The sequence below is a fragment of the Hemitrygon akajei genome, chromosome 29 (genome assembly GCF_048418815.1).
Source record: "Hemitrygon akajei chromosome 29, sHemAka1.3, whole genome shotgun sequence".
Taxonomy (NCBI): Eukaryota; Metazoa; Chordata; class Chondrichthyes; order Myliobatiformes; family Dasyatidae; genus Hemitrygon; species Hemitrygon akajei.
Window position 1 is genome coordinate 46,201,400 of NC_133152.1, and position 25,912 is coordinate 46,227,311.

General features: G+C 39.9%; 1 protein-coding gene across 5 annotated transcripts in view; it reads left to right on the forward strand.

Moving 5' to 3' along the window:
* The window catches only part of ptpn11b (protein tyrosine phosphatase non-receptor type 11b), a 142,271-nt gene that overhangs the window by 110,545 nt on the left and 5,814 nt on the right, over window positions 1-25,912 (forward strand). For 3 of the 5 annotated variants that reach the window (XM_073032324.1, XM_073032326.1, XM_073032325.1), the window contains 6 exons: window positions 2,428-2,559; window positions 4,406-4,560; window positions 9,379-9,446; window positions 9,870-10,021; window positions 12,042-12,139; window positions 21,524-21,628. In XM_073032324.1, coding sequence (XP_072888425.1) covers window positions 2,428-2,559; window positions 4,406-4,560; window positions 9,379-9,446; window positions 9,870-10,021; window positions 12,042-12,139; window positions 21,524-21,608 — 690 coding nt within the window. In that variant the 3' untranslated portion in view covers window positions 21,609-21,628. Of the gene's footprint in view, window positions 1-2,427; window positions 2,560-4,405; window positions 4,561-9,378; window positions 9,447-9,869; window positions 10,022-12,041; window positions 12,140-21,523; window positions 21,629-25,248; window positions 25,382-25,912 lie in introns of all 5 variants that reach the window. The other 2 variants (XR_012096698.1, XR_012096699.1) reach the window with 2 other exon arrangements.

Below are 25,912 nucleotides of genomic sequence, written 5' to 3' on the forward strand. Positions count from 1 at the left end.
CTGCTCCTATGTCTTATGGTCTATAGTTGGAGACTAAATATCCTATCTTGCATAGTGAATTGCATAAATCCCAGAGTTTACCTTGTTTTTCTGTCATCTGCATTTTCTCCAAGGTACTTCATGGAAGTGCTACCAAACAAAATGTACAGCTTAGTGACCTGATGTCATTGCTTTAAGTGTAGGGGATGTCTCCATTTCTCTTTCGGAAGTATTTCCACTACATGAATCACTTACTTGCATATATTCTGCTGATTACACAAGCTCTCAATTTAGAGGTGATAAATAAATTAGAATTGAGGAGGTACTTTTGTAAATAATTCATACTCAGCTTTTTGCTCTATATGCTAAATACACTCAGTGGCCACTTCATTAGGGATATCTGTACCCTTCCTTATTAATGCAAATATCCAATCAACCAATTATGTGGTTTGCAACTCAATGCATCAAAACAGGCGGATATGGTCAAGAAGTTCATTTGTTGTTCAGACCAAACATCAGAATGGGAAAAAAAGTGATCTAAGTAACTTTGACTGAGGAATGATTGTTGGTGCCAAACTGGGTGATTTGAGTATCTCAGGAACTGTTGATCTCCTGGGATTTTCACACACAACCAGAGTTTACAAGAGAATGATGAGAAAAACAAACAACATCCAGTGAGCGGCAGTTCTGTGAGCAAAAACACCTTGTTAATCAGAGAGTCATTTGGGTTAATAAGCAAAACACCCAGGGATGTGCTGGGTGGCACTCCGCAAATGTTGACACGCGTTTTGGCACCAATACAACATGCCCACAAATGCTTGGCAGGGCCACACAGAATAAATACAACAAGCAACAAAACAGCAAAACAAGCCCCTTTCCTTCCTTCCACTCGCCCAAGCACATTCACAATCCTTCAAGGATTGAAAAAATACATAGTTGATTCAATCCTGATGAAGGGTCTCAGCCAGAAATGTCAACTATTGACTCCTTTCCATAGATTCTGCCTGACCTGCTGAGTTCCTCCAGCATTTTATGTGTGTGCCTGGATTTCCTGTGCTTACGTATTTTATTTTATTTTTGTAATCTTACACAACTGTTAAGAATGTTTGTTCCTGCAGGCACAAGAACAGATGTTTAAATTTGCTACCCCATTTGGTATACAATGACATTTTTGACGTAAATACAAATACCACTACATCACTGTAGCTCAAGCCAATTACTTTAATGAGAGCACAATAAACCATCATAAACCAAGAGATTCTGTAGATGCTGGAAATCCAGAGCAACACATACAAAATACTGGAGGAACTCAGCAGTTTAGGCAATCGATTTTTTAAACGCCTTAAAATGATGTCGCTTATAATATTGTCCATAGCTGAAGCTAGGGACTTCAGCTGTAGCTGTAGAATATTTGATGAGTTCCATCAGAGTTGCTCACACAAGTTGCCTTCTTAATGGTGCCACTTGAAGTTCCGAAAGGCGCCATCTATCGTTAAGGAGCCTCATCAGCCTCTTCTCAGTACTACCATCAGGAAGGAGGTACAGGAGCCTGAAGGCACGCACTCAACAATTCAGGAATAGCTTCTTTCCTTCTGCTGTCAGATTTCTGAATGGACATTGAGCCCATGAGCACTACCTCACTGCTTGTTAAAATTTTCTCTTTTGATTACTTATTTAATGTAACTTTTTAAATATAGATTTACTTCTTACTATCATTTACAGTTTTTTATTATTATGTATTGCATTGTACTGCTGCAGCATGGCAATAAATTTCACAACATATGCCAGTGATATTAAACCTGATTCTGATTCTGAATGCAGAGTCAATGTTTCGGGCCAAGACCCTTCTTCAGGACTGATAAACCATCGACATAAAATGCCACTTAAGGGCAGCATGGTAGTGTAATGGTTAATATAACGCTATTACATCGCCAGTGGCTCAGATTCAATTCCCGCCACTGTTTGTACATTCTCCCCATAACCGCAAAGGTTTTTCCCCAGTGCTCGGGTTTCCTCCCACAGTCCAATAATGTACAGGTCAGTAGGATAATTGGTCACATGGGATTAATTGGGCTCACTGAGCCAGAAGGACCTGTTGCCATGCTGTATCTCTAAATAAAACTAAACAAAAACTATGTTTGTTGATTTCTGTGTAATCCTGGCTCTTCGTATATGTCCAAGCATGACATTTGTACCTTCATCACATAACTCACTCTATAGTATTAAAATGAATCATGTTCTTTAAAGTAATTAGTACGCTTTACTAAGCAACAAAGCAGCAATACCAAAACAAGCCCTGTTTCCATTGCATGCATAGCAAAGTCCCTAACATCCTTCAGAAAGGAGGATTTATTTCAAATCGGCTCATGCATTATGAATATTTTTGTTGAATTTTGTTGTCGGAGTTTGAGTATTGCACTATTATTCTTCATTATCTCTTTCTTGCAGTGTAAATGCGTTCGCTACTGGCCAGATGTCAAAACGTCAACAGAGTACGGCATGATATCTGTGCGGAATCTGGAAGAACGCATGGCACAAGATTATATTGTACGAGACCTGGAGGTTATGCGACGAGACCGGGTAACTATGCAATTAGAACATACAACATAGAATGATGAACAGTACAAAGCTAATCCCTTCTGCCTAAACAATGCCCAATCCTTTCATTTCCCTCACATTTATTTAGAGGTACAATACAGACAGGCCCTTCTGGCCCAACGAGCAGTACTGCCAGCAGCCCAGCTATTTAACAATAGCTTAATCACAGGAGAATTTACAATAACCAAAATTAACCTACTAACTGGTGCGTCTTTAAACTGTGGGAAGAAACCAGAGCACCTGGAGGAAACACATACATTCACAGGGAGGACATACAAACTCCTTACAGACAGTGCTGAAATTGAACTCTGAACTCCAATGTCCTGAGTTGTAAATAGAATCGTGTTAAATCCTATGTCCTATTCATGTGCTTATCTAAATGTCTCTTAAAAATCCCTAATATATCTGCCTCTACCACCATCTGTGTGAAAAAACTTGCCCCTGGCATCTCCTTTGAACTTGCAGTTGATTAGAATTTCATCCATAATATTGTAAGTTTGAAACTTTCCAGTAAGGGATTTGAGACTGAGCTGGCTTCACAGGAATGTTTTAGGTTCTACAAATCCAGTTAAGATGTTTCAGTGGAATATTGAGTGAATATATAGAAGTTTGTCAAAGTTTCAGATGACATATTGAATCTGCACAAACTATATCTTTGTAGGTTTTCACTCGAGATGTGATGGTAGACCTAGGTCTTTGTCTTTCAGTGCAGGTGGATGCCATTCCACCTTGCCATTGAAGGAAAAGCAGCAGTTTTTCTGTTTTCAGACCAATTACTCAGCTTAATATTACAAGAATGACATTAACTGAGTACTTATGTTATGCTCTTAGTGGAATCTTGTTGCAAGCTAATTAAAACCAGAAAATACCAGAAATACTCAGCAGGTGAGGCTGCATCTGTGGAGAGACAGAAACAGAGTTAACATTTCAGGTCAAAGACTGAACTGAACAGTTGAACTGGTTTGCCAATTTGTGAATTAAAAATTCACACAATAGTAAACACATTGTGATACAATAATATTTTAATGATGTCAATATTGGTCTCTAGTACAAGGTAGTTCTTAACCATTGACTTAAAATGTTTTATGTGTAGGAAAAATTTTAACACAAATTGTTGATTGATCATGCACAGCATTACTTATTTGTTGGAAGGTTTAAAAAAAAGGTGGCATGGTAGTGTAGTGGTTAGCATAACACTATTACAGTGCCAGCAACCTGGGTTCAATTCCTGCCATTGTCCGTAAGGAGTTTGTACCTTCTCCCCATGATTGCAAGTGTTTCCTCCGGATGCTCCACTTTCCTCTCACGTTCCAAAGACATATGGAGCAGTAGTTAATTGGTCACTTGGGTGTAATTGGGCGGTGTGTGCTTGTTGAGTTAGAAACACCTGTTATGGTGCTGTATCTCTAAACAAATTAGAGACTAGAAACTAAGAAATAGTCATTGTTTTAATTATCATCGTATTTTTTTGGTTACCAGTAGTTTACTTGCTGCTGAGAAGACAGCATCATCTGCTGTTGATATAGTACAGCATGGACTTCTTAGCCTGTCACCACCTACTGAGGCATGGGCTACCGACAGCATCTCTGTCCTGGGCCAGTCTTTCAAGTTGTCCCCAGGTGTGGCCCATCTTCGAAGATCCTTCCTCTCCCAGGGATGAGGACTTTGGAGCTTCTTTTGGTATTGCCCTAGCTCTGGGTTTCTAGTTTCTAGTTCATGCCCAACCCTCCTCTTTTCGCAACTGGGTTTAGGGCTGTTGATAGTAGAGTTACAGTAGGGACTATGAAAGTGAAAGTATACTAACACTTGATGATTTTATTTCACCCAGAATGAACGTCCTCGGCACGTATGGCACTATCAGTACCTCAGCTGGCCTGACCATGGGGTTCCCAACGAACCAGGAGGAGTATTAAGCTTCTTGGACCAAGTAAACAGAACACAGCAAAGTATCCCAGACACTGGGCCCATTATAGTGCACTGCAGGTACCTGAATCATTTGCAAAATGGCCTGTGGATTACTGTAAATGGACCACTGAATATAGCTTCAGCTCAACATACAGACAGCAGTAGTTTCTAGGATGGCGCTGTAGTGTAGTGGTTAGCGTCACCCTTTACATTGCCAGCAATCAGAAGATCAGTGGGGAAGGACTACTAGACCCAAAAACAGTTAATTCCCCCAAGTCATCAGGCTGATTAACGCCTCCACCCACGCACCCACTAACCAGCCCCACCACCACTATAATCAGTCTATGTATATGACACACACAAAAAGCTGGAGGAACCCAGCATGTCAAGCAGCGTTTACAGAAAGAGTAAAAGTCGACTTTGGGCCAAGACCCTTCCTTAAGACTGAAGAAGGGTCTCAGCCTGAAATGTCAACTGTTTGCTCTTTTCCATCGACACTGCCTAACCTGCTGATTCCTCCAGCATTTTGTGTATGTGGCTTGGATTTCCAGCATCTGCAGATTTTCTTGTGTTTATGTGTATAACAGTTACTTATACATTTTGCTTTATAGGATTGCTTATTTGGTAATATTTATTGTGTTTTTATGGTGTTCTTTATGCTTATTGTGCATTTGTTATGCAGATCCAAAGTAATAATCATTTTTCTCTCCTTCACACTCATTTATTTAGCAATACAACGTAGAGTGGGCCCTTCCAGCCTTTCGAGCCATGCTGCCCCAGCAGCCCAATACCCCGATTGCCCCTAACCTAATCACAGGGCAGTTTACATTGAATAATTAACCTACTAACCACTATATCTTTGGAGTGTGGGAGGAAGCTGGAAAACCCGGAGAAAATCCACACACTCCACAGGAGCACATACAGCAACTCCTTACAGAATGGCACTGGAAATTTGAACTCTGGAACACATGAGCTGTAAGAACATCACACTAACTGCTACACTATAATGGTGCCCACTCATGTAGCAAAGAATGGCAATAAATAATCTTGAGTCTCAAATATTGATCTAAACTCCCATTGCTGTCTGTAAGGAGTTGGTATGACTATGACTATCCCATGACTATCATCTAGGTGTTCCAGTTTCCTACCACATTTCAAAAGTACGCGTGGGTTAGGCTGAGTGAGCTGTGGCCATGTTATGTTGGTGCTAGAAGCATGACAATACTTGGGGTTGCCCCCAGCACATCTTTGGACTGTGTTGGTCATTGATGCAAATAATGCATTTCACTGTATGTTTCATTGTCTCTGTGTCATCATCATCATTATGAGAAAATCTGCAAATGGCTGGAAATCCAAAGTAGTACACAAAATGCTGGAGGAACTCGGCAGGCCATGCTGCATCTATGGAGAAGAGTAAACAGATGACGTTACGGGTCAAGACCCTTCATCAGGACTGGGGAAGGGTCTCGGCCTATAACATCGACTGTTTACTCTTTTCAGTAGCTGCTGCCTATCATCATTATGGCCATGATGTTTGATGTAAGTGATCATGGTCTTCCTTATCCATGACCATGATTGTTTCTGGCAATTTTTTTCTATTGAACTGCCTTCATCTGAGCAGAGTCTTTACAAGATGGGTGACCCCAACCATTATCAATACTCTCCAGAGATTGTCTACGTGGCGTCAGTGGTCGCATAACCAGGACTTGTGATGTGCACCAGCAGCTCATGACCATCCAGCACCTGCTCCCATGACTTCACATGTCCCTGATATTGGGTGGGGTGGGGGTTGAATCTAAGCAGGTGTTACACCTTGGGTGACCTGCTGGCCAGAGGAGGGATGGAGTGCCTTACACCTCCTTTGGTAGAGACGTACGTATCTCCACCCCACCACTATGTACATGTGACAGAAAAAGCACATCTTTCATTTCATCTTTAGTAATTGACTGAAAAATGAAATTAAGAGCTGTTTTATTATAGAGTGAATCACATATTGGAAAGCTGCTCAGAATTCTGTAGCACTTGAGGTCCCAGGCATTGACTGCCGCTGAACAGTAAAAGCTTTTCCTTTGCACTTTTAAACAATACTTATAAAGGAACAGGAGATGGGGTGCAAATCTGAAGGAGGTGTAGCAATTCTACACAAAGTTAATGTTAATATCCTTAAATAGAAGAATCAGTTCAAAGCAAGGGGAAGTGAGCTGACCAACAGTAGAGAGAGGGGTTGGCTGCTGAGTTGTTCACTGGGGAGCATCACTGAGTCAGGGTACAGTTAGTGTGGTATTGGGGTGGGGGGGCTGAGTAAGAAAGCCAATAATTAGGTTTGAAGGAGGTCTGCAAGTAGGGAAATTTGAGGGGGTGAGGGTGTGGTTAGATCAAGAGATTGACACAATTCAAAGCCTGGGCTTTGAGAGATAAAACCTGAAGATACAGGAGCACAATTAGGCCATTCCACCCATCGAGCTTGCTCTGACATTTAATTGTGGCTGTATTTTTTTCCAGCTCGGTTTTCTCGCCTTCTTCCAGTAAGCTTTAACTGCCTTACTAATCAAGAACATATTAATCTCTGCCTTAAATTTACCAAAAGACTTGGCCTCCACAAGCATCCGTGGTAACAAATTTCACAGATCCACCAGCCTCTGGCTAATAACAAAAATCCTCCTTATCTCGGTTTTTAAGGGAAGTCCCTCTATTCTGAGTCTGTGTCGTTTGGTCCTAGACTCCCCCACCATAGATAGGAAACGTTCTCTGCACGTCCACTCTGCCTTTCAGTATCCTGTAGCTTAGGAGTTAGAGTTCAGGGTGTGCTGGGTTAGGTGATGAGCTAAGCATTGTGAGCTGGGAATGGCGATTGGAATCTGCTGGGGTTGCTGATGTGCTCCAAAGGAGAGCAAGTGAATAAAGAAATTAAAGGGAACCTAATGAGCAATGCTCTTTTTAAGATCAAAGCGCTCCAGCAAAATCAGCTGTGCTGAGAATGCTCAGTGGAGACAAAAGAGATTCTGCAGGTGCTGGAAATCCCGAGCAACACACACAAGATGCTGGGGGAGCTCAGCAGATCAGGCAGCATCTGTGGAGGGAAATAGAAAGTTGATGTCTTGGGATGAAACCCTTCATCAGATTTGGAAAAGAGAGCTGTTTTATTCCTTTCCTGACTTGCTGAATTCCTGCAGCATCTTTCTGTGTGGTGGTCACTGTCATTTGGAACCACGTGGTTTGATGTCTCCAACACACAAAGTGTATCAAAGACAAAATAAAGCTTTGCAGCTGGAAACAGCCAAGAAGATCACCAGAGTCTCTGTCTCCCCCAAATTTGAGATATTGACTGGGAGCATTGCTGAAAAAGGGCCCTGAGCACGTTGAGGATCCCTATCATCCATCTCACAATCTCTTTAACCCAGTACCGTCAGGAAGGAGGTACAGGAGCATTGGGACTAGGACTGCGACTGCCAGGCTGGGTCACCACTTCTTCCCTCAGGCTGTGAGACTAATGAATGCCCTGCCACCACTAAGGTCTCATCACAATGAAGGCCAGCTGTTTACTGCTTATGGTTTACACGTGCTGTGCACTACATGCATTCTGAATTATATTTTATTATCTCGTGGTATTATTTTGTTTTTTGTGCTGTTTGTGAGTGCACTGTGGTCTGGGAGAATGTTGTTTCATTTGTTTTGAATATATGTACAGTCAGATGTCAACAAACTTGAACTTGAGCTTGAAGTGCCTACCTGAATCTCCTAATCAGCAGAGTTCAACCTGGAAATCATAGAATTCCTCTTTGGAAAAAATACCTTCTATTAATATGGTGCGTTTAAGAGAAGTTTGGATAGGTACATAGCAGTAATTGTATGGATGGCTATGGTCCTGGTGCAGGTTAATGGGACTAGGCAGTTTAAATAATTCAGCATAGACTAGATGGACTGAAGGTCCTGTTTCTGTGCTGTACTTTTCTATGACTCTATAGAAGAACAACGGTATCTGACTACCTGACTAAACTTACGACAAAACTTCTTCTTCGGTTTCATTTTAAAATTTGGCTTGGCTCAACAGTATAAATAAGTGAGATCTAAAAAAGTAACTTACTGCTGATGAATGTCCTAAGACCATAAACTATAGGAGCATAATTAGGCCTTTTCGCCCATCGAGTCTACACTGCCGTTCCAACATGCCTGATTAATTATCCCTCCCAATACCATTCTCCTGCCTTCTCCTTGTAACCCTTATTAATCAAGAATGTATTAATCTCTGCTTTAAGTACACTCAATGGCTTGGCCTCCATGGATTCACTACTGTCTAGCTAACAAAATTCCTCCTAATCTCTGTTCTAAAGGGACATCCTTGTCATCCGAGGCAGTGCCCTCTGGTCCTAGACTTCCCCCAATATAGGCAACATCCTCTTCTCATCCACTCTGTTTAGGCCTTTCAATATTCAAGAGGTTTCAATTTGATCCCTCCCCCATTCTTCTAAACTGTACTGCTGCCTCAAAACAACAAATCTCACAATGTACGCCACTGATAATAAACCTGATTCTAATTCTAAAACCATAAGACATAGGAGCAGAATTAGTCCATTTGGCCCATCATGGCTGATTTATTAAGCCTCCAAACCCAATTCTTACAGAACTCTGAGCTCTTTCAGTATCAAATTTGCAAGTATTCCAGAAAGAGATAGAACCCTGTCAGAAATTGGTTATTTTCTGCTTTTGCAACTACAAAAAAAGTTCTTTGTTGATTTATGGAAATGTGTGGACCTTATCTGTCTACTAATACAAAACTCAACCTGCATTCCCCATTTTCATATTCCCTCCATATGAACACCACTCCAAAGTCAGCAGTCTGATGCTCTCCACACAATTTTTCACATTTATTTAACAGGTTTTTTTTCTCTTTTTCAGTGCTGGAATAGGGAGAACAGGAACTATAATTGTCATAGATATGTTAATATCTGACATCAGCAGACAAGGTAAGAAACAATAAAGGTAGATAAACCTTTTTCCATGGTACACCCTCCTCTCCTATCAGGTTCCTTCATCTCCATCCCTTTACTTTTCCCACCTATCACCTCCTAGCTTCTTACTTCATCATCTTTCCCACACCCAGCTTCACCTATCACCTAACTTTTACTCCTTCTCCTGCTCCCACCTTCTTATTCTGGCTTCTCTTCCACTCCTTTCCAGTCCTGATGAAAGGTCTCGGTCCAAAATGTTGACTATTTTTCTCTGTAGGTGCTGCCTGACCTGCTGAGTTCCGCCAGTGCTTTGTGTTTGTGTATATTAGGTAATAATCCAGTAGGGATTGTGTTCCTCTCTATAATATGTCTCTTTAAACTGTAAACCTTCTTAAGAACTTTATTTTAATCAATATGCAATTACTTTTTCTTCATTAGGTTTGGACTGTGATATAGACATCCCAAAAACGATTCAAATAGTACGAAAACAACGATCAGGAATGGTACAAACCGAGGCTCAGTACAAGTTCATATACATGGCTGTACAGCAGTACATTGAAACAGTGCAGAGGAGACTACAGGAAGAACAGGTAATTATTCCATTTAATACCCATTGGATGTCCCAAAACATATTGTAACAACGAGAGTAGTTCCTCATTACTTGGAAAATCCTTTATATCTCTTTCACAACACAACGTTTTTTCTTGAAGAACTTGGAGCAAATCTGCTATTCTGTCAGGATTAAAGCTTAAATTCATATCAATGCTAACTGTAATTTAAAGCGCGTGTAAAGCATGAATGGATTGGTGGACGCCTGTATTTCAGAATCAGAGTCAAGTTTAGTATCACTGGCATATGTTGTGAAATTTGTTGTTTTGCAGCAGCAGCACATTGTAATACATAATAATAATTTTCAAAACCTATAAATTACAATAAAAAGTAGATATGAAAAGTTCAATAAGTAGTGCAAAAAGAGAGCAAAAAAACAGTGAGGTAATGTTCATGAATTCATTGTCCATTTAGAAATTTGATGGTGGAGGGGAGGAAGCTGTTCCTGAATTGTTCAGTGTGTGTCTTCAGGCTCCTGTACCTTCTCCTTGATGGTAACAATGAGAGGAGGGCATGTCCTGGGTGATGGGGGTCTTTAATAATGGATTCTGCCTTTTTGAAACATCGCCTTTTGAAGATGCCCTCGATGCTGGAGAGGGTAGTGCCCTTTCATATTTGTTGCCTAAAATTTCATTTGTGTTATTAGTGATTAAAAACTGGTATTTTATCTACCTCAGATCTATAAATATCTTCTTGTTCTGCCCTTTGTGACAGCAGTAAACTGAACAACTGAAACAGTTAAGCGATACAGGCTGTATAATTTATAATTATTTTATATCTTTGCACTGTACTAATGGTGCAAAACAACAAATTTCAAGTAAGGGAAGCCAATGATGATAATTTTCTTTGTTCACTATTTGTATTGTGTTCAATCAATTAAGCGCACCTTTAACAAGAGCTAGATGTAGGTTGGCATGGTAGCATTGTAGTTAGCATAATACTTTACAGTGCCAGTGATCTGAATTGAATTGACTTTATTACTTACATCCTTCATATATATGAGGAGTAAAAATCTTTATGTTACATCTCCATCTAAATGTGCAGTGTGCAATTTATAGTAATTTATAATAAATATTATGTACAACAGGATAGTCAATATAGCATAAAAATACAGTTGCATCAGCATGAATTAAGCAGTCTGATGGCCTGGTGGAAGAAGCTGTCCCAGAGCCTATTGGTCCTGGCTTTTATGCTGCAGTACCGTTTTCCAGATGGTAGCAGCTAGAACAGTTTGTGGTTGGGGTGACTCGGGTCCCCAATAATCCTTCAGGCCCTTTTTATACACCTGTGAAATTTCTTAGGATTTGGGGGCCCACACCAAACTTCTTCAAACGTCTGAGGTGAAAGAAACGCTGTTGTGCCTTTTTGACCACACAGCCGGTGTGTACAGACCACATGAGGTCCTTGGTGATGTTTATGCTGAGAAACTTAAAATTCTTCACCCTCTCAATCCCAGATTCATTGATGTCAATAGGGGTTAGCCTGTCTCCATTCCTCCTGTAGTTCACAACCAGCTCCTTTGTTTTTGCGACATTGAGGGAGAGGTTGTTTTCTTGACACCACTGTGTCAGGGTGATGACTTCTTCTCTGTTGGCTGCCTTATTATTATTTGAGATTAGGCCAATCAATTTTCGCCACTGCCTGTAGGGTATTTCTATGTTCTCTCCATGAACAAGTGGGTTTCCTCCAAGTGCTTCAATTTCCTACACAATCCAAAGACGTATGGGTTATGCTTAGTGAGTTGTGGTCATGCTATGTTGGTGCTGGAAATGTGGGCTACTCACAGCACATCCTTATACAGTACTGCATTGGTCGTTGACACAATCGACACATTTCACTGTATATTTCAATGTAGATGAGACAATTAAAGATAATCTTTAAATACATTTTAAACTAAAACAGGATATCCATGTCTAAATTGGAGATGAAAATTGCCAAGTGCTCCATAAAGGGATAGATAATGTACTGATGTTTAAAGCATCTGAATATTGTTTTTTCCAGAGAAGCAAAATAAAGGACCGAGAGTATTCAAATATCCGATATCTTCCTATGGAGGTTAAGACCAAAAGACATGCTGGCACGTCTCGAGATTTTTCATTGTAAGTAGTCCTGAATTTCTTGTTCTTCTTCTTAAGCCTATAACCCCTACTAGGGCATAGGCTGCTGACAGCAGCTTGCCAGAGTCCTCTGTCCAGGGCCGATGGAAGGTTGATCAGCCCTGGCTTCCACGTCCACCACATAGTTTCATATGTCTTCTAGGCAAAGATCTTTTCTGTCCTAGGGATGAGATCTTTGGAGCTTCTGTTGGCATTTCTGTATCTCTGAGTTTTTACGGGATGGGGTTTTTAACCCCATACCCACCCCTCCTCCATTCGCAGTTAGGCTTGGGAACATCTTGCCATTTAATTCCTCATTCCTCTCCCACTTGGAACTATTGGTCTGTGGCCTATAACACTGTCACAGAGAGGACAATGCAAAGTGATGGTGGTGGTGAAGGTTGAGGTTTTGGAAGAGGTGGAAGATCCAGAGGTGGATTTGGTGGCAGAAGTGGTGGCTTTAGTGGTTTCAGAGGTAGAAGGGTGGCGGGTCCTCAGGGAAAGAAAGTAAAATTTGATTGGAGGCTCATAAAACTTTTACAGTTTTCAGACAGAGCCTCTGATTGCCTCAATTGGACATTCTAGAGTTCTGCATGCAGTGGCTGTCTGTTCAGTTTGGACTGTAGTGACAGCTTCAAGTTTCTGAATAGACTTGCAGTTAAGAAAAAAATTGTTGGTACACATTTGTGGATTTGTGGCACATTTTTTGTTTCACCGATGTGAAAATGTCCTGTTCCATATTCTTTCAATAATTGCAAAATAATTAATTATTTTATTTAGAGATACAATGTGGAGCAGGCCCTTCCAGCCCAACTCCGCATTCCCCAGCAACCCACCTATTTACCCTTCGCCAAATCACAGGACAATTTATAATAACCAGTTAACCTACTAACTGGTACGTCTTTGGACTGTGTGAGGAAACTAGAGTACCTGAAGGAAATCCAGGCGCTCACGGGAAGGGCGCTCAAACACTAGAACTGGATGTCAAACTCCGACGCCCCGAGCTGTAATAGCATCATGCTAACAGCTATGGTACTGTGGTACCCCTAACTGTTTTAGAATGTTGTGCTTGGCACACTGTCTAATTGATTAAAAGATACCTTATTTAAACAATGTCAAAGTAAGGCTGAGGAGCAGCACTTAATTCTCTATCTGGGCATGCTATGGTGTTCTGGATTTAATATTGAATTCTATAACTTCACGTAACTCAATTTTTCAGTTTATATCAGTCATCTATCTATAATAATAGCTCAGCAGTTTTTTAAATTTTCCTCCCTTTTGTTCTCCCTCAGTGTGTGTTAGAGCAGGTTAAAAAATGCTATATTATCTTTCAGAATCAGAATTAGAATAAGGTTTAATATCACTGGCATATGTTGTTAAATTTATTGTTTTGCAGCAGCACCAGATTGGAATACATTATAAAAATAAAATTACAATCAGAGGTATATATAAAAAATTAAATTAAATAAGTAGTGCAAAAAGAGAGGAAAAAAATAGTGAGGTAGTGACCATGGGTTCACTGTCCATTCAGAAATATGATAGTGGAAGGAAAAAAGATGTTCCTGAAACTTTGAGTGTGTGTCTTCAGGCTCCTGTATGTCCTCTTTGATGGTAGCAATGAGAAGAGGGCAGGTCCTGGATGATGTGCGTCCTTGATAACAGAAGTCACCTTTTTTAAGGCATCGCCTTTTAAAGGTGCCCTCAATGCCGGGGAGATGAGCATGGCATACATTAATGCCTGGAGTTTCCACTGGCTTACACTGGATAGAGCAGGGGTTCCCAATCTGGGTTCCACCAACCCTTTAGTTAGTGGCAGGGGTCTATGGCATGAACAAGGTAGGGGACCCCTGGAATAGAGCAGGTATTTTGCTCAAAATTGCCCAAACCATTGTAATAAAATGAATTTCAAGCACAGATTTTGGCCTCCTAAATCACCCTGCTCGCGCACAGTAACTTTTACATCATTAGTATTGAATGATTTCTTTTGAGTGAAACTGGTCACGTAATGTTCTGATCAGTTTTGAGCTGTAAGATGCTATATTCACAAAGAAAATTTAAGTAACTATCCAAGTACGTATTGTTACGTACTCAGGCAACAATAAATATATATGAGTTAGGCAAGGGTTTTTATAACAAATAACACGTTTATTAAACACTGAAAACAACCCCCCCCAAAAGTAAACAAACACTAGCGTAACCGGAAATCAGCTGCTGTGCGGCAGATTCACAGTTTTTAATAGCGTTGCAGTTCAAACAGTTCTTAAAGCGGTATTGAAAAAAAACAGTTCTTTAAAGTGGTATGCCGAAAGTTCAAAAGCTCACAGTCCATTTAAAAGGAGAGACTTTTCAAGGCGATTTAAATTCTCTTCCACGTCGTTGTCCTTCGATTCCCGGCGTCGATCTTTCCCACGAAGAATTTTATGAAATATAACGGCTTAAAGGCACTGACCTTCCTTCCACACTATTCTCAAATCCTTTCTGGTCAAACCCAGGGGTTAACAGCAAGAATAGTCAACGGAATCCTTCCGAATGAGGATCAAATAAGGTCGAAACCCATCCACCGTCGAAAATCGATTCTCCTCGATCTTTAACTTCCGAACTCCGATATTCACTCTCCACTAGCAGTATTGTAAGAAACTGCTGGCAATGACCTTTTAAACTTTAGGCATTATATAAAACTTCATTTTTCAACTAAACTGCGTCATAACATTAAATCACGCAGTGACATGAAGTCAGCTTGGCAAACCCAGCCACGAACTGCCCCACCCCACAGGGTGGGTCTTCCTTTTATAACCTGTAAAAAAAAACCTGTCACATGACCTCTACTGGCGGGAAAATGACGTCACTCCACCATCACAAGACCATTACCTCAAGTCCAGTATAGCTTCAACCCCAGTCACGGGACAAGGGTACCACTGTCACGTGTCACGGGTACATAACACCTCCCTCCAAAAAAAACATTTTTGGTCTGACAAGAACAAAAATTTTAACAATTACTTACAAGAAAAACAAATGTATAAATTATAACATACACAATATACAATACCATCATATAACATCTTACAACATACCATACAGTAGGAGTGTTACAATAAAAAAAACCACTCCAAAAAAAAATTTAAAAATTACATTGTACATTCAACATCGAGATAGACAATCAGCAACCACATTATCTTTACCTTTAATATGAGTTATCACAATATTGTACTCTTGTAACATCAAACTCCAATTTAATAATCTTCTGTTTTTGTTTTTCATCTTACTCAGAAAAACTAACAGATTATGATCAGTGTAAACAATAAGTGGTTTTTGAGTTGTACCAACATATACCTCAAAATATTCCAAAGCTAAAACAAGAGATAACAATTCTTTCTCTATTGTTGAATAGTTTATTTGATGCTTATTAAATTTCTTAGAAAAGTAAGCTACTGGATGATCAACCTCAACACCCTCATTCCTTTGCATCAATACTGCTCCCGCAGCTTCATCACTAGCATCTACAGCTAATGAAAAAGGTTTTTCAAAGTCAGGTGCCTTAAGCACAGGTTGTTGAGATATCATTGTTTTCAATTTTTCAAATGCTTCCTGACAAGGCACTGTCCACACAAACTTCACATTCTTCTGCAGAAGGTTAGTTAATGGAAGGGCAACATTAGCAAAATTCTTACAAAATTTTCGATAATATCCTACCATTCCCAAAAATCTGAGAGTTTTTCCCCGTCGGAGTGGGAATCTCTAAAATTGCCTGAACTTTTGCCTGAACAGGAGCTACCTTACCTTGACCTACAACATAACCAAGGTAAGTCACAGTGGCATGTCCAAATTCACTCTTAGCTAAATTAATAGTCAAGTTAGCTTTTGAAAGCCTTTCAAACAATTTCTCCACCACAATTATGTGTGCTTCCCAAGTATCATTTCCTGTCACTAAATCATCAATATAAGCATCAGTATCTTTCAATCCCTGAATCACAGAGTTAATCATTCTCTGGAAAGTACCTGGGGCATTTTTCATCCCAAATGGAAGAACATTATACTCATATAACCCAGATGGAGTTACAAATGCAGAAATCTCTCTACCTCTGTCCGTTAATGGAACACACCAATACCCTTTCAATAAATCAATCTTTGTAGGGAACTTTGCTTTTCCAACCTTATCTACACAATCATCTACTCTAGGAATTGGATATGCATCTGTTTTCGTTACAGCATTCACCTTCCTATAGTCCGTACAAAACCTAATACTACCATCAGGTTTTGGCACCATAACACATGGCGAACTCCAATTCGAGTTAGAATGTCGAATAATATCATTCTCTAACATGTATTCAATTTCTTTCTCAGCAAGTTCACATTTTTCCATGTTCATCCTATATGGATGTTGTTTAATAGGTTTGGCATCTCCAACATCTACATCATGTGAAGCTATAGTAGTCCTTCTCGGAACATCTGGAAACAAATCCTTATATTTAAAAATCAATTCCTTCATCTGTTGTTTCTGCTCTAGCTGTAAATGTGCTAATTTCTCATCCATATTTTCCAGAATGGTCGAATTAGGTAACCTAACAGAAACAATGTTAGATTTAGAATGAAAGTCAGATGAATCATCTATCATGTTCCCAGTTAAATCAAACTCATTCTCACTAACCACAATAGTCACAGTATCAGATTGTTTCTCAAAATATGGTTTAATCATATTTACGTGGCAAAGTTGTGTTGACCTTCTACGATCTGGAGTTTTTATGACGTAATCCATATCATTGATTCTAGACACAATTTCATAAGGACCATGAAATCTAGCTTGTAAAGGATTTGTCTGCACTGGGAAAAGAACTGACACCTTATCTCCAGGCTTAAACATCCTCAACCTAGCTTCTTTATCATACCAAGTTTTCATTTTCTCCTGAGCCAACTTTAAATTTTCCTTGGCTAAACTACAAGCATTATGTAACCTGTCCTTAAATTTCAAAACATAGTCCAACAAATTAGTGTGTACCTCCTTACTAATCCACTGTTCTTTCAATAAAGCTAAAGGTCCTCTAACTCTATGCCCAAACACAAGTTCAAATGGACTAAAACCTAAAGATTCCTGTACCGATTCCCTTACTGCAAATAAAAGTAAGTTTATACTCTCATCCCAGTCACTTTCATTTTCCACACAATATGTCCTAATCATATTCTTGAGGGTAGAATGAAACCTCTCCAAGGCACCTTGCGATTCTGGATGGTATGCAGACGAAGTGATTTGCTTAGCTCCCAATTTATAAACTATCTGTTGAAACAATCCAGACATAAAATTACTGCCTTGATCAGTTTGTATTTCCTTAGGCAATCCAAAATAAGTAAAGAATTTTATAAGAGCCTTCGTCACAGTTTTAGCTTTTATATTCCTAAGTGGTACTGCCTCTGGAAACCTAGACAAAGTACACATGATAGTCAACAAATACTGATAACCAGTTTTTGTCTTTGGTAATGGACCAACACAATCTACAATAACTTTAGAAAATGGTTCACCAAATGCTGGAATAGGTTGTAATGGAGCTACTGGTGTAACCTGATTTGGTTTACCCACAATTTGACAAGTATGACACGTTTTACAAAACATCGCCACATCTTTTCTTAGACCAGGCCAGTAAAAATGTTTTAAAATCTTGTCCACAGTTTTCCTTACCCCTTGATGTCCTCCTAAAGGCACACTATGAGCTAAAGTCAAAATCTCATTTCGATAAACTTTAGGAACAACTACCTGGTAAACAACATTCCATTCCTCACTTGCAGGAATTGTAGGCGACCTCCACTTCCTCATCAACACTCCTTTTTCCAAATAATATCCTACTGACACCTTCTCAATTTCACTACCTAGTAAAGCTTGTTCCCTTAATTTTATAATCTCAGGATCTCTATTCTGCTCTGCTATCATCTCCTTCCGAGACAGAGATAAATCTTCATAGTCAGACTTACTCCCAGAATCTTGTTCAAACAACGAAGGTAAGAAAGTCTCTGACACATCCTCAAAACTCGAATCCTGAGTTGAACAGTCATGAGTAACAACCTCATTCTGCACATCAATTTTTTTAGCCATAGCTCTAGTCACAACACAGGAAGAATCTGTGTTAGAATTCATCTCTGGTTCCTCTGACTCCATTGTCAAATGCACTTCAGGAAAAACTTGTCCACCTGCCAAGTCATTACCTAACAATAAAGAAATACCCTTCACAGGTAAGCTATGCTGTAATCCTACTTTAACAAATCCTGTAACTAACCCTGATTTTAAATTTACTTTATGTAAATGTACAGGCATAAAATCACTTCCAACACCTCTTATGTAATTCACCTCACCAGTATCACTCTCTTCATTAAACTTCAACACACTATCTAACATCAGTGATTGAGAAGCTCCAGTATCCCTAAGGATTTTTATTTTGGCACCAGAGTAGATCCTTCTTTCAAGGATACAAACCCTTCAGTTATAAAATGATCATATCCCTTTCTAACTTGGTCAGACTCTAACAAATCCTCATTTGTGTTTACCAAACCCTGTAACTTTACAGGTGCTTCAGTATGTTGCACACAAGCATCTGGAACTGCTTCCTTCTCTTTCTTTTTCAATTTGAAACAGTTAGCTATTACATGGCCAGGCTTCTTACAATAGTTACAAATATGACCAAACTGTCTTACCTTCACATGTTTTCCTTCCTCCTTACCTTTCTCATTAACCTCTGATTTAATTTCTGATTTACCTTGAGTCTCCATATTATTCTTCCTCTTAAAAATTCTACCCTGAGGAAATTTATTCTTATGGATTAAAACATACTCATCAGCTAATCTAGCACAGTCCTGCAATTTATCAGTATCCCTCTCATTTAAGTAGGTCCTTACTTCAACAGGAATGCTTCTTTTAAATTCCTCCATCAAAATCAGCTCTTTCAATGTATCATAGCCCTCATTTACATTTTTAGAAGAAACCCATCTCTCAAAACACATAGCTTTATCATAGGCAAATTCCACATAAGTCTTTTCCACAGACTTTTTCAAATTTCTGAATCTTTCCCTATATGCTTCTGGGACTAATTCGTATGCTTTGAGAATATTCGTTTTCACAATATCATAATCTAATGCTTGCGCAGCAGTTAAAGCTGTGTAAACTTGCTGTGCTTTGCCTTTAATTACACTCTGTAACAACACTGACCATTTATCTTTCGGCCAGTCTGACATCCGAGCAATAGTTTCAAAATGTTGAAAATATCTTTCCACTTCTGTTTCACTAAATGGAGGGACCAATTTAATTTCTTGACTAGCAACAAACGGTTTTTTAGAATCAGAAGACTGATTCCCAGACCTTAATTTCGCCATTGCATATTCAAAATCTCTCTGCTTCTGTTCAGCTTCCAATTTACACCTCTCTAACATCATTTGTTCGATTTGCAACTGCATCTCCAGATTACTTATTGGAAACGATTCTAAAATCAATTCATCAAAAACACCCGAAGCCACAAAATGTGATGCGATTTTTCTCTGTATTACAGCTTTTGATGTAGTCTTCAAAATACCTTTAAGTTGCAATCTACGAGCTATCTCAGATACATCAGTTTTTTTCGCCTTCGCTAACAAATCCGCGGCTGGCGAATCCAGAAACTCATCAATATTCATCGTTGCCGAATACCACTCACAAGCCAATCAAACAAAAGAATCGAGCAGTCCCCGTTACCAAAACACCGATTCAAAAGTTAACAAGCATTTAAACTCAAACGATCCAATCCGGACGCAGCCCCCATATTTATGTTATGTACTCAGGCAACAATAAATATATATGAATTAGGCAAGGGTTTTTATAACAAATAACACATTTATTAAACACTGAAAACAAACCCCCCAAAAGTAAACAAACACTAGCGTAACCGGAAATCAGCTGCTGTGCGGCAGATTCACAGTTCTTAATAGCGTTGCAGTTCAAACAGTTCTTAAAGCGGTATTGAAAAAAAACAGTTCTTTAAAGTGGTATGCCGAAAGTTCAAAAGCTCACAGTCCATTTAAAAGGAGAGACTTTTCAAGGCGATTTAAATTCTCTTCCACGTCGTTGTCCTTCGATTCCCGGCGTCGAACTTTCCCACGAAGAATTTTATGAAATATAACGGCTTAAAGGCACTGACCTTCCTTCCACACTATTCTCAAATCCTTTCTGGTCAAACCCAGGGATTAACAGCAAGAATAGTCAACGGAATCCTTCCGAATGAGGATCAAATAAGGTCGAAACCCATCCACCGTCGAAAATCGATTCTCCTCGATCTTTAACTTCCGAACTCCGATATTCACTCTCCACTAGCAGTATTGTAAGAAACTGCTGGCAATGACCTTTTAAACTTTAGGCATTATATAAAACTTCATTTTTCAACTAAACTGCGTCATAACATTAAATCACGCAGTGACATGAAGTCAGCTTGGCAAACCCAGCCACGAACTGCCCCACCCCACAGGGTGGGTCTTCCTTTTATAACCTGTAAAAAAACCTGTCACATGACCTCTACTGGCGGGAAAATGACGTCACTCCACCATCACAAGACCATTACCTCAAGTCCAGTATAGCTTCAACCCCAGTCACGGGACAAGGGTACCACTGTCACGTGTCACGGGTACATAACAGTATAGAGAGAAAATATCTTGCAAGCTCACAATCCATTCATATTCAAGTAGATGTATTGTGTTAGATATATGGGCAGTGTGGTGGTGACCCGAATAGAAGATAGTGCCAGAGATCCGCATTCATTCCGGATCTCAGTTGTTCCCTGAATGGAGATAGCATGTTCTCTTTATGACCATACAGTATATGTTTTCTTTCATGCCCTGTTTTCTTTCTCCTAGATGAGCTGATAGCCAAGTCAGAATAGTCCCATCTGCCCAATTAATATACATGGTTATTTGACAGCATATTCTCAGTGGGCCGAAGGGCCTATTTTCATGCTGTGTCCCTCTGTGACTCTGTATTCATGAAATTGTGCAAAGGTGTTAGGATGTTATGTTGAAGTTATATAGATGATGGGGAGGCCTAATTTGGAATACTGTGTGCTGGTCATCTATCTACAGGAAATATAATAATATGATTGGAAAAAGTACCCCAAGAAAATTTACAAGAATGTTGCCGGAACTTCGAGTTATTGGGAAAGGTTGAATAGGTTAGGACTTTATACTGGTTTGATTTCGACTTTTAAGAGAAGTTTGAGTAAGCACATGGACGGGAGGGGAGGGGTATGGAGGTCAATGATCTGGGTGCAGGTCGATGGGACTAAGTAGAATAACAGTTTGCCATGCATGGATTAGATGGGCCGAGGAACCTGTTTCTATGATGTAATTCTCTCTGACTCTATGACTAAGTTGTTATCATTTTCTCTGAAGGTTGAATGAAGAATCATCTTGTCTTTATGAAAATTTAAACATCAAAACTTCCAAAGCTTTAGGAGGCAGCAACACAAAACGATAAAAGCATCAAGTGGACTGGCTGTATGTATGATATTTATGTTATCAATGCAGTGACTTAACAACCTTGGGAAAAGAATTATCTCCATAATGATTTTACTCATCCTCTGACTGTCAACAGCCGCTTTGTTAGGTACACCTGTACACCAGCTCGTTAATACCAATATCTAATCAGCTAATCATTGGCAACAACTCAATCTATAAAAGCATGCAGACATGGTCAAGAGGTTCAGTTGCAGCACACACAAAATACTGGGGAAACTCAGCATGTAGGGCAGCATCAATGGAAATGAATAAAGAGTCGACATTTCAGGCTGAGACCCTTATTCAGGACTGGGGAAAAATGGGGAAGACACCAGAATAAAAAGGTTCCGGGGAGGGGGTGAAGGAGACCAGCTGGAAGGTGGTAGGTGAAGACAGGCAGGTTGGAGAGATAAAGGGCTGGAGAATAAGGAATCTAATTGGAGAGGAGAGAGGACCACAGGAGAAAGAGAAGGAGGAGAGGCACCAGGAGGAGGTAATAAGCAGGTGCAAAGGGGTAAGAGGCCAAAGTGGGGAGAAGAAGAAGGGAGGGGATGGGAAATGTTTTTACTGGAAAGAGATATCGATGTTTGAGGCTACTTCATACAGATATAAGGTATTGCTCCTCTATCCTGAGGGTGGCCTCAGCTTGGCACAAGAGGAGGCTATGGACCGACTGTCGGAAGAGGTTCAGACCAAACATTAGAATGGAAAAGAGTTGTGATCTAAGTGACTTTGACTGTGGAATGTTTGTTGGTGCCAGACAGGGTGGTTTGATTATCTCAGAAACTGCTAATCTCCTGGGATTTTCATGTACAGTATAACTGTCTCGAGCTATAATGCAAATTATTGTTTTAGAGGCTATCATCATCGAGCACTGCCACTCCATCCAACAAAAACAGAACTTACTGTTGGCCCAGCATTTTAATTCAGCTTCCCATTCCTGTTCTGACATGTCGGTCCATGGCCTCCTCGTGTGTCATGATGAGCAACACCTTATATTCCTTTGGGTAGCTTTCAACCTGATGGCATGAATATCAATTTCTCCCTTTGTTAAAAAGTAATTCCCTCTTCCTCTCCTCTTCTATTCCCTACTCTGCCCCCTTAACTCTTCTCACCTGCCCCTGGGACCCCTCCTTTTACACTTCCTCCTATGGTCCATTCTCCTCTCCTATCGGATTCCTTCCTCTCCAGCCTTTTACCTTTCCCACCCACATCGCTTCACCTATCACCTTCTAGCTATCCTCCTTCCCCTCTCTCCACCTTTTTATTATTTCGTCTTTCCCCTTCTTTTCTGGTCTAGAAGATGGGTTTTGGATATCAACCACTCTCTGTGTTTAAAAAAAATCTTCCCTCTGATCCTCTTTACAACCCCTTTTATCACCTTAAACTTACATTCTCTCATTTTGATAGCCCTAACATGGAAGAAAAAGATTTTGACTATCTTCTCTATTTATGCCATAATAATCTTATGTACCTCTGTCCGATCACCCCTCCTTTGCTCCAGGGAAAACAAGCCCAGCCCATCCCATCTCCATTACTAAATCCATTACTCCAATCCAGGCAATATCCTGGTGAATCTCCTCTGCACTCCGAGTGACACAAACAGATCCTTGCTTAGTGTTTCCATCATTCTGTTTTTTGTTAATGGTTAGATTCTCCTTTGTTGGAAACAGTTTCAGTTTAATAGTGTAAATGGCATTTTTGCCAAGCTTTCAATTAAGATTAGCTTTATTTAGATTTTAATTTTAAGTTAGATTTTAAGGTTAAGATTCGATTAAGATTAGCTTTATTTGTCACATGTACATAGAAACATTGAAACATACAGTAAAATGCGCTATTTGCACGAACGACCAACAGAGTCTGAAGGTTCTGGCAGCGACATAGCACGCCCACAACTTACTAAGCCTAACCTCTGCGTCTTGGGAATGTAGGAGGAATCTGGAGCACACATATGAAACCCATGTGCTGATGGGGAGAACATACAATCTCCTTACAGGCAGCAGCAGAATTCGAATCTTGGTTGCTGGCACTGTAATAGTGTTATGCCAGCCGCTACTGTGCTGCGCACATCTTTCTGCAGAAAATCATGGACAACCTTGTTTGCTGAGGGGTTTTTCCTCACTGAAGTTTCATGCTAACTGTCTGGCCCTGAAAGGATGACAAGAAAAGAGCTTCCTCTTTTTCTCTGCCTAGTCCATCAACTTATGCTCCACCACCTACTTGTGGCAACACCAATGCCCACAGTCACACAAGAATGAGTGATCCAACCCATTTAGCACTGTGTTGTGTAATTTTGTTTTTCTGCTGGTGGTAACAAGTTTTCTGCAAGTAATTCAGCACAAGGTCACATCTGGATCTCTGTAACCTGGGGAGGCAGGATTGACGTCAGATCAGCTCTGTGCAAAGTTTGATGTCATCAAGATGACAGGTCAAACAAGTATAACTCATGCTAAAAATATATGCTTTCCATTCATACGTGATATTCAAAGTTCAAAGTAAATTTATCGTCAAAGTACATATACGTCACCAAATACTACCCTGGGATTTATTTTGTGGGCAGTCACAGTAGAATAGAGAAATACAATAGAATCAATGAAAAAGCACACACACACAAAGACTGACAAACAACCAATCTGCAAAATAAGACAAACTGTGCAAATAAAAAAGGAAGCAAGCAAGCAAACAAACAAACAAATAAATACATACATATATGCATATAGTGAACATGAGTGTAGAGTCTTTGAAAGTGAGTCCATAGGTTGTGGGATCAGTTCAGTGCTGAGGTGAGTGAAGAACTTGATTGTTGTAGGATGATAATTGTTCCTGAACCTGTTGGTGTGAGTCCTGAGACTCCTGTACTTCCTTCTCAAAGCCAGCAGTGAGAAGAGAGCATGTCCTGGATGACATGGGTCCTTAATAATGGATGCTGCTTTTTCATAGCAGCTCTTCTTGTAGATGTGCACAATGGTGAGGAAAGTGTTTGCTGTGATGGATTCGATTTAGGGCGACTGTTTATTCATCTCCACAGATGCTGCCTGACCTGAGTTCCTCTAGCATTTTTATGTGTTACTCTGAATTTTGGGATTTCAGTTTGACAGTAAGATGTTGGAAAAGAGTCAGTGATATCATGAAGAATCTCACCCACCCAGTTTATGGACTTTGTCCCACTCCCTTCAGGGAAGAGGTGACATAGCATCCATGCCAGGACCACCAGACTCAAAAACAGTTACTTTCCCCAAGCAGTAAGGCTGATCAACACCTCCACCTACCAACCCACCTCTCCTCACCCCCAACCACCACTACTTTATCATTTCCTGTCAGTCACCTTTTGCACAGATGTTCTTGTGCCTTGCATCACTTTATGAACATACAATCAATCTATGTATATGAGCTATCTTATGTATTTATATTTATTGTGTTTTTTATTATTATGCTCTTTATCTTATCGTGTGTTTTTTTGTGTTGCTTCGGATCCGAAATAACAATTATTTTATTCTCCTTTCCACTGGTGTCCTGGAAATGACATTAAACAATGTTGAACTTAAACAGTCTTGATGTTTCGATGTACATGTGATAAATAAATCTGGATCTCAATGTCTCTTCTGTTTTCTTCTGTTCAGAATTACTCCTGTTTACATGAAGCTTCAGCCTGCATTGAAAATAATTTTACCCCAACTTGTGTCTGGATCCTTGTGCACTTCTACCAACCAAATGCCTGAAGAAAACTGCCTTCTAGAAATGGTTTAATTTATTGTCAGCAAAGTATTTTTTTAATGATCATGCTATTTGTAAGCTTGTATTCAGAAATGTATTTTTAAGTGCCTCTCCTTGGAACTGATGAATGGATGAGTTTAATTTGCCATTGTTAAAATTTAATAATTATCCTTGCAATGCCTTCAGGGAAAAGAGAGACTTGTTTGACTTAGAAAACTACAAAAGAGAATCTAACCATTAACAAAAATATAATGCTGGAAACACTAAGCAAGGATGTGGCTGTGCCCCTCGCAGTGCAGAGGAGATTCACCAGGATGTGCCAGGATTGGAGGGCTTTAGTGATGAAGATGGGATGGGCTGGGCTTGTTTTCCCGGGAGCAAAGAAGACTGGGGGAGTGATCTGACTTTACTAAAGGGGGTGAAAAGATTACGAGAGCATGGATAGTGAAGATAATCAAAATAGTTTTCTTCCATTACAGAAGTAACAAAAGCTCAGCAACAGTGCCTCAAGTAGGAATAGAGTGGTGTTGCAATGCTGACATATAGTGGAGGTATTTGAAACCAGCCGCT